The sequence below is a fragment of the Lepidochelys kempii genome, chromosome 7 (genome assembly GCF_965140285.1).
Source record: "Lepidochelys kempii isolate rLepKem1 chromosome 7, rLepKem1.hap1, whole genome shotgun sequence".
In the NCBI taxonomy this organism is placed as follows: Eukaryota; Metazoa; Chordata; order Testudines; family Cheloniidae; genus Lepidochelys; species Lepidochelys kempii.
This window is the reverse complement of record NC_136386.1, coordinates 39,180,385-39,189,732: the sequence shown is the minus strand read 5'-3', so window position 1 is coordinate 39,189,732 and position 9,348 is coordinate 39,180,385. Positions and strand designations below refer to the sequence as shown.

Sequence of the window (9,348 nt, the reverse complement as noted above, 5' to 3'; positions counted from 1 at the left end):
AGATAAACATCTGTCAGGGATGGTCTAGGTTTAGTTGGTCCTACGTCAGTGGAGGAGAGGGGCAGGAAGATGGACTAGATGTCCTCTTAAGTCCCTTATAGTCTTACATTTCTATGATGCTATTTTTTCCTCTTACAGAGTCACCAAAAGAACCAGAAAGCAACACACTATAAACTCAACCAGGCTTATAAACAAGAGTGAATTACCAGGATCCTGACAAAATCTGCCCTGATTTCTGCTCTGTGACCTTGAGCAAAAGATGTGTGAGATCAGTAAAGATACAACAAAGAACTTAACAGAGGTTCACTCAATCCCACTAGGTCTGGGCCTGGGCAGCATCTCACTGATCACAGTCATCATGAATATTTTGGTCCTATATGCAGTGAAAACAGAAAGAAAGCTGCATACAGTTGGGAACCTGTATATTGTCAGCCTATCAGTCGCAGACCTTATAGTTGGTGCAGCTGTTATGCCACTGAACATTATGTACCTACTGAATGGCAGATGGGTACTGGGCAGACCAGCCTGTCTATTCTGGCTCTCAATGGATTATGTAGCCTCCACAGCCTCCATCTTCAGCCTTTTTATATTGTGCATAGATCGTTACCGTTCAGTTCAGCAGCCACTCAAGTATCTCAAGTACCGGACCAAAACTCGAGCATTGGTAATGATTTCTGGAGCTTGGCTGGTTTCTTTTCTGTGGATCATCCCAATTCTAGGCTGGCATGCTTTTGCCAATGATGGGAGATGGCAAGTGGAAGAATGGACCTGTGAAACAGAGTTCTCAGAAGTCACCTGGTTTAAAGTGTTGACGGCCATTGTCAACTTCTATATCCCATCTTTACTGATGTTATGGTTCTATGCAAAAATATACAAGGCTGTCCGGAAACACTATCAGCACCGAGAGCTCATCAATGGATCGTTTCGGTCTTTCTCAGAAAGCAAAAGTATACATCATGATAAGGTGCAGGAAAAGCAAAACATTCTCCACAAAAAGCCAAATAAAGGTATAAACACAGGTCTTTTGAAAGGAAGCTCTGTAGACCCTTGCTGTAATGTAAATCTCTACTTCCCTCAGCCCAAAGGTATGGGGGCGAAGCTTCAACACAGCAGCTTTGACAAACCCCCAAAGGCTCGCATTACAGAAGATGACAGCAAGGTAGTAAAACTGAGCTGTTTTCCCCTTGCCATTGCCCAGACTCAGCCAGGATCAGATAAAGTGGGACTGAAGTATGTGTCTGTCAAGAAGGGGCCTCGCTCACAGGCTCCAGAGTTAAGTGACACATCAGATGAGCACACTTTCATGGAGGGGGCCTCCTGTAAAAATGACTCCAATCCCACCCCGATCCCAGCAACTTCTAGGGCTGAGGAAAAGACTCACAAAGACTTTGCAGGCCTCAGTTACCTGAAGAGCACCTGGCTGAGACTGCGCACCCAGTCCATGCAAGGGGTGCATGTGAACAGGGAGAGGAAAGCAGCCAAGCAGCTGGGTTTCATAATGGCAGCCTTTATGCTGTGCTGGATTCCCTATTTTGTGCTGTTTATGGTAATAGCCTATTGTCAAAGCTGTTGCAACCACAGTTTCCATATGTTCACTATTTGGCTTGGTTATGTGAACTCCACTTTAAATCCATTCATCTATCCCCTCTGTAATGAGAACTTCAAGAACACGTTCAAAAAGATCCTTCATATTCACTCATAATACCACATCAGGCTGTTTTTATTTGGGGTAGAAAAAAAAGTGAGTCCATGATTTTTCAAAGAAAAAAACTTTCCAGTTTCAAGGGAAATTATGAATGAGGTAGAAAGGCTTTAAAAATGTAATCTGTAGAACTATCATGTGAAAACAGGAAACACGTATTTACATGACAAATAAGAGCTTTAAAGTTCAAAGTATTTAAAGGGGAACTGGCTTTGACCAGGATTCCTGAAAACTCAGGGCTCAGTCTCAGGACTGCTATGCTAATGTACATATTTTACAGTGAGTAAGACTTCCTCTTTCCATTATGTGGAACATAACTGGAGAGAGAGACAGAAATCTTCAGTGGTTATGAGCTAATTAGATATGGAAAGAAAAAAAGACTTCAGTTTATATATTCACTCTAATGTCTTCTGTAACTTACTTTTTTTTACGTTAACCTGGGAACATGCTGCTTGTTAAAGGCACTGGTCTCCTACAAGATATGGTATTTCATGTAGTCAAAGTATGACACTTGAACTGTTTGAAAATGTACCCTGTTTATTTATAAATTCCCCCAGAATCATGCACTTTTAGAGATACCAAGTTGCATTGTCATGTACTATAGAAACCTTTGATATTGTGTTTGTATTGATTTCCAGCAGCATTGTTCATTTTATTAGAAAAGGTATCAGTATTTTTTCTAAATGCTAAATATTTTTACCATATTTATAAAGACTTCTCTTCTAGCAAAGGTAACTAGAGTATGGTGGGTTTGAGAATACAATTGTTTCTAAACTTGCACTGTAAAGTAGACGGAGGATAATATACTTTTTCCTCCTTCCTACAACTAGGACATAGCCCTAGCAAGTTCCCCTAAAGCTGGAGCAAATATGCTGCACTACATTAGGTGAGCTCTTCACACAAAGCTGCATAAAGCAACTGATCTTTTCAAGGCAGGAAAGTGAATAATTAGAGTACATTTTCTCTTTCCCGTCATTTAAGTTTAATTGCATCTTACAAGCCACACTGTAATGGCTAGTACACATTTCCTGAACTAAGCTATGAATGGAACACTTGTGCCAAGAAAACAAACAGCTTGATTTGGAAGAACTGGAGAGGCTTGCAGTCAGAGGTGACACTAACAATCTGACACTTGTCTATGCATTGGCAGACTCCTTTTCCCCCTATAGCTACAGTGTACCAATAATCCCCAGAACCAGACATACCCTTCCACACAATAGGAGTGAACTCTGCCCCAGTGAGTGTATTTAGATATAGATTTCTAAATATGTATTAATTAAAGGTCAGAGGAAGACAATAAAATATAGTTCCTTAGAGCAGTAGTTTTCAACCTGTGGTCCGTGGAGGTCTGCAGATTGTGTCTAAGGTTTTCAAAGGGGTATGCACCTCCATTCAAAAAATTTTAGGGATCCGCAAATGAAAAAAGTTTGAGAACCACTGCCTTAGAGAATGTGTATGTGGTGGCATAAGTGAAAGGCCCGCTTACAGCCAGGCTTGAAGTGTACCAGAACAATTATACCAAAATTGGGTCATACAGAGGGTGGGGAGCATTTCTGGGCACATTTTATGTGACTATCACATCACGCTATGATGAGGGCACATCCTCCCCTGACAGGAATATTTGAAAGAATCTTTGCAAAGAGAATCTCATGTATTGTCCATCCCTTCAGGGTGGCTATTTCCACGTGTACTGAGATGGCTCTTGACCCTCTGCTATTATACTATGCGCTTCTATAAGAAATACAGTGACCAGACTACTTTAACAGGTGTAGTCACTGTTGTCAGTGCAGCAGCTGGGAAGCTGCTTCCCAGCACAAGCAGACAGACCCACACTACCTCTGCTCATGCGAGCGTGCTAAAACTAGCAGCGTGGCTGCAGCAGCACGGGCAGTGGCTTGGGCTAGCTGCCCAAGTACAAACTCGCCTAACCCCCTCGGTATGTACTTGGGCAGCTAGACCGAGTCACTGCAGCCAAAGTGCTATTTTTAGTGCGCTAGCTCGAGCAGAGTTAGTACGCATCTGTCTACTGGAGCTGGGACTCATGCCCCCAGCCAATGTGTAGACATACCGGAAAGGTGGGTGTGTGGAGATGAAATATTTATGCATACCCTGCAGTCAGGAAGATGAATGGCCTCATTTTCAGAGCTATCTCCAAAATTCAGTGTAAAGTTTAAAAAGTGGCTGTCCTCCCCACTACTATCCTGGCACATTTGCCTGCCACAGAGAGCTGTTACTGTTTCCTGATTGACAAACAGGAGGCAGGTGCATTTGACAGTGTTCAATTAGCCTGTATTACAGTACAAGGGGAAGATTGTAGCTTAATGGTTAGAGGGTAGCTGGGAGTAAGGACTCCTTGGTAGTATTTCCTGCAGGGCCACAGACTTACTAAGTGACCTTGCACAACTCAGGACCTCTGTGCCTCACTCTCTTCATCTGCAAAATGAGTGTTAAGACTTACCTAGCTCACAGGGGTAATGTGTGACTTAAGTAATGAGTGCAGAGTGTTTTGAAATCCTGAGATGAAAGGTGCAATGTAAATGCACAATATTATCATCCTCCATCAGTTACCTTATCTGCCTTAAGATCCTTAACACTCTCAGATGTACTTAAAGAACTCAGTATTAAATGAAGACCCATTAAATGTGCACTTTACTAAATGGCTGGCTTGAGGTCCAGAAAACCACACCTTCCAATGAAAGACAAGCTAAATAGATTGAACTTATCAAAGAGGAGTGTAAGAGGTGACTTGATTGTGCTCTCTGAATATCTACACACAGAGAAGATATCTGATATGAGGGAGCTCTGTAATCTAGCAAAGGCTTCACAAGATACACAGACAGAAGTTGAAGGCAGAAAAATTCAATTTGGAAATGACAACTTTTTAACAGTGAAAACAACTTTTTAACCATTAGAACAGCTTACCAGAGCATGTAGTAAATTCACCACCACTTGGAGCCTTTCAATTGATACTGGATGTCTCTCTAAGACATGGGTGGGCAAACTACCGCCTGCGCCACTCTCAGAAGCAGCCGGCACCACATCCCTGAGGCCCGGGGGCGTGCAGAGGGCTCCATGTGCTGCCCTGTCCTCCAGGCACCGCCCCCCGCAGCTCCCATTGGCCGGGAACAGGGAACCATGGCCAATGGGAGCTTCGGGGGACGTACCTGGAGGCGTGGCAAGGGCAACACGCAGAGCCCTGTGCTCCTCCCTTCCCAGGGGCCGCACAGGGACATGGTTCTGGCTGCTTTGCATCGCGGCGTGGGGCCAGGGCAGGCATACAGGGACCCAGCCCTGGCCCTGGTGCGCGCCGCTGCCACCCCAGAGCTGCCTTAGGTAAGCGGCACCAGGCCAGAGCCCAAACCCCTCCTGCACCCTGCTCCCCAACTCCCTGCTCTGAGCCCCCTGCCTGTACCTTGCACCCCTCCTGTACCCCAACCCCCTGCCATGAGCCCCCTGCCACACCCCGCAAGCCTCCTGTACCCCAGCTCCCTGCCCTGAGCCCCCTGCCGCACCCCTCCTTCACCCCTGCCCTGTGCCGCACCCTGCACCCCTCCTGCACCCCAACTCCCTGCCCTGAGCCTCCTGCCTGCACCTCGCACCACTCCTGCTCCCCAATCCCCTGCGGCACTCCGCACTCCAACCCCCTGCCCTGAGCCCCCTGCCGCACCCCGCACCACTCCTGCACCCCAACCCCCTGCCCTGAGCCCCCTCATACACAACCACCCCTCCTCTGCCCCAATCCCTTGCCCTGATCCCATTCCTGCACACCACACCCTCTCCCGCACCCAAACCCCCTACCACAGATCTGCATACAATTTCCCCACCCAGATGTGGCCCTCGGCCCGAAAAGTTTGCTCACTCCTGCTCTAAAAGATATGCTCTAGTTCAGGGGATCTCAGTCCTCCACAAACAAATGTCAGGAGGTTGTGAGCACTATACCCTTTCCATATTGCTAAAGGGATAGACTGGAGGGGGATTTAGAAGGGTCCTGCCTAAAGGCTAAGAACTAATTTATTGTGCTTGATACTGTTCTCTTATGCAGTGATGAAGAATAATTTCTTCCACTATAGGAATCACTGTGTTATGCAGAAGATCAAACTACATGGTCGTAAAAAGAAAAGGAGGACTTGTGGCACTTTAGAGACTAACAAATTTATTTGAGCATACGCTTTTGTGAGCTACAGCTCACTTCATCGGCTGCATGCAGTAGAAAATACAGTGGGGAGATTTATATACACAGAAACATGAAACAATGGGTGTTACCATAAACACTGTAACAAGAGTGATCAGGTAAGGTGAGCTATTACCACCAGGAGAGTGGGGGAGGGGGGTGAAACCTTTTGAAGCAATAATCAAGGTGGGCCATTTCCAGCAGTTGACAAGAACATGTGAGGAACAGTAGGGGGGGAAATAAACACAGGGAAATAGTTTTACTTTGTGTAATGACACATCCACTCCCTGTCTTTATTCAAGCCGAAGTTAATTGTATCCAGTTTGCAAATTAATTCCAATTCAGCAGTCTCTCGTTGGAGTCTGTTTTTGAAGTTTTTTTGTTGAAGAATTGCCACTTTTAGGTCTGTAATCGAGTGACCAAAGAGACTGAAGTGTTCTCCAACTGATTTTTGAATGTTATAATTCTTGATGTCTGATTTGTGTCCATTTATTCTTTTACGTAGAGACTGTCCAGTTTGGCCAATGTACATGGCAGAGGGGCATTGCTGGCACATGATGGCGTATATCACATTAGTAGATGTGCAGGTGAACAAGCCTCTGATAGTGTGGCTGATGTGATTAGATCCTATGATGGTGTCCCTTGAATAGATGTGTGGACACAGTTGGCAACGGGCTTTGTTGCAAGGATAGGTTCCTGGGTTAGTGGTTCTATTGTGTGGTTGCTGGTGAGTATTTGCTTCAGGTTGGGGGACTGTCTGTAAGCAAGGACTGGCCTGTCTCCCAAGATCTGTGAGAGTGATGGGTCGTCCTTCAGGATAGGTTGTAGATCCTTGATGATGTGTATGGTAACACCCATTGTTTCATGTTCTCTGTGTATATAAATCTCCCCACTATATTTTCCACTGCATGCATCCGATGAAGTGAGCTGTAGCTCACGAAAGCTTATGCTCAAATAAATTTGTTAGTCTCTAAGGTGCCACAAATACTCCTTTTCTTTTTGCAGATACAGACTAACACGGCTGCTACTCTGAAACCTGTCATTATACATGGTCATAGTGGTCCCTTCTTTTGAATCTATAAACCAGACATCATAGTAAAATAATTGAAAATTAAGGTTCCAAAATGATGTCCAGAATAGAGGATATACCTTTTATGAATTAGGAATATGTAAACAACCTTAGCAAATAAAAGTATATTTGTTAACTGTATTTTAGCATCTGGACATTTTTCCTACATAAATCTCATTCATAATCTTATTGAATGGTAGCAAAACAATGAGACAGCGGCCAGTTGCCATCATCACCCTGGCTTTTATACTGCCTGGTACACAATGGATCAGAGTGCAATAGAAAAGTATGAAACTGTCCATTTTAAACTCCCTTTGATTTAGCTGAGTAACACCTCACTGTGCTAGTGGGATAGAATGTCTGCTGACACATCTATACAGCTGACTCTGGATGTAAGGGAGGTGAGAGTAGGCCTTAGGCAGAGAAAACTAGGGTTTGGGATGGGGATAGTCTGAGGGGAAGACAGTAAAGCCTGGTGTAAAGTAATTGGCAGCCACGCCTGAGAAGAAGGTTTTAGCTGCGGTGTCCTGTACTATTATTTTGAAAGAGTCTTTGTTAATAAGCCAGGCCCCATGAAGGGTGACTTTAGCTCTGAGTGTGTCACTTTGTTATGAGGGGAGTAGGAACCCTCACTTGCCTCCCAGCTGTCAGAAAATTATATCTGTGGGATTTCTTCTGTAGCAGCAGTGACATCTACTGGCTAATTAGAAAAAAAGAGCCCCCTGGAGTACATTGTACATCCCACTATAGTACTGAAATGCAGAGGTCCAAAAAGCAATTGGATCCCAGCAGCTTGTTTGCATTTATTTTTCCTATTAAAAAGTTTAGGAAATACTGCCATGAAAAAAGTTAACCATCTTTGTAGAAAAGGAGGCTGCTACTTCCGCTGTGTGTGGCTGGGTTAGGGGATTACAATGTCACCACTACTCACACTGTTACTGCAAGTGTCATGATTCTGGCCCCTCTTTTAGGGGCTCTCATGAGAAAATGCTGATGGCCGAGGGAATTTTTCCTGAGCTGTGTGCTGTTTCCCTGTCTGTTGTAGAGAGGGCCATCCGTACCCATACGCAAAGCACGCAGCTGCGTAGGGCACCCGGAAATTTGGTGCACCAAATTTCTGAGTGCCCTGCACACCTGCGTGCTGCTCTTCCGCAGGCTCCTGCCCCTGCTCTGCCCCAGCCCCGTCCCGTCCCCACCCCTGCTCCGCCCCCACTCCCCTGAAGATTGCAGCCAGGCCCGACCCTGCACTCACCGCGTGGTAAGTGGAGCGACCCGGTTCTAGCCTGCTCCACTCCCCTGGCTCCCAGCTGCACCGCCTGGCATGGCTGAACGCAAGGTGGGATGGGGAGGGGGCAGACTGCAGGAGCCACCCAGGGGATCTAAATGAGCCTGCTGGGACTGAGTTGGAGTGGCATGGGAGGGGCTATAGGAGTCTGCCAGAGGGGAGCAGAGAGGTCTCTGGGCAGTGTGAGGGGTGAGGGCAGGCGTCAGGTGCACAGTGGAACTGGTGCCTACATATTCATGTGTTCACATTTTGTATGTGTTATAGGTTGAAAATTCATCCTGTACTTGTCACGTGCACACACCATGGGCAGGAAGAGGAAGTTCAAAAAAGTCAGAAAGTTGGCAAAAGCAACTGATTCTTTTTTAAGCTCATAAGTTTTAGGCCAATCATGATTTTTTTGTGTTCTAACCCATGGTTTTCAACCTCTTGAAGTTGGCAATACTAGTTAGTAATGGAGTGTGACACTTTTCATCACTTGGACATTGATTTAGGTATTGATCAGATCACCAGCAACCAAACCTCATTACCACCTGTATGGGGTTTAGTTTGGTGGCCTTAAAATTAACATTGGCCCTATCTTGCAGGAGACTTCTTGCACTGCAAGATGAATTCCATTGAACAACATTGAGTTGTCCCAACATCTAAATGTCACGGAGACTAAACAACCTTCTCATGTGTAGAAACTATCACTCTGAAACACATTCACAGCGCAATTTGGAGAAAGCTTGCATTTGTCACTATGTATGTCATACCAACTGTGTCAAAGGGGTCTAGAATCCTCTAAGGTATTTAGGCTTCTACCTTCTACTGAAATCATTGGGAGTCAGGTGTCTAAACACCTTTGAGGGTCTTGGCCAGGGTGTCTGCCTCCAATACTGCAGTCTGGCACATTTCTTAAGCACCAAACTCACTAATAGTTAATCAGCAAGTTATTGGTAACTGATCTGTTCTTTAACAGGTTTCGATTGCAGCAGGCACCATTGTTCTGAAGAAGTGTTGATATACACAGAAACTGTAATCCTTTAACAGATGCACATGTATAACAAGTGAGTTTCTATTAAACTTCCTGGATCTTTAAAGGTGATCCATCACATTTATGCTCCCTGATGCCATAAGGGAAA

The 9,348-nt window shown here is 45.2% G+C and overlaps 1 protein-coding gene across 1 annotated transcript; it reads left to right on the top strand.

Annotated features, from left to right (window-relative positions):
* The first annotated feature begins 259 nt into the window (after positions 1-259).
* Positions 260-1,748, top strand: HRH1 (histamine receptor H1). Its single transcript, XM_073354863.1, has one exon. The coding sequence runs from the start codon at positions 260-262 to the stop codon at positions 1,700-1,702; it is 1,443 nt and encodes a 480-aa protein (XP_073210964.1). The 3' UTR covers positions 1,703-1,748.
* Positions 1,749-9,348: the final 7,600 nt, after the last annotated feature.

Excerpts from the sequence above, each read along its gene's own strand:
- HRH1 (XM_073354863.1), top strand. The coding sequence starts at position 260 with ATGTGTGAGATCAGTAAAGATACAACAAAGAACTTAACAGAGGTTCAC.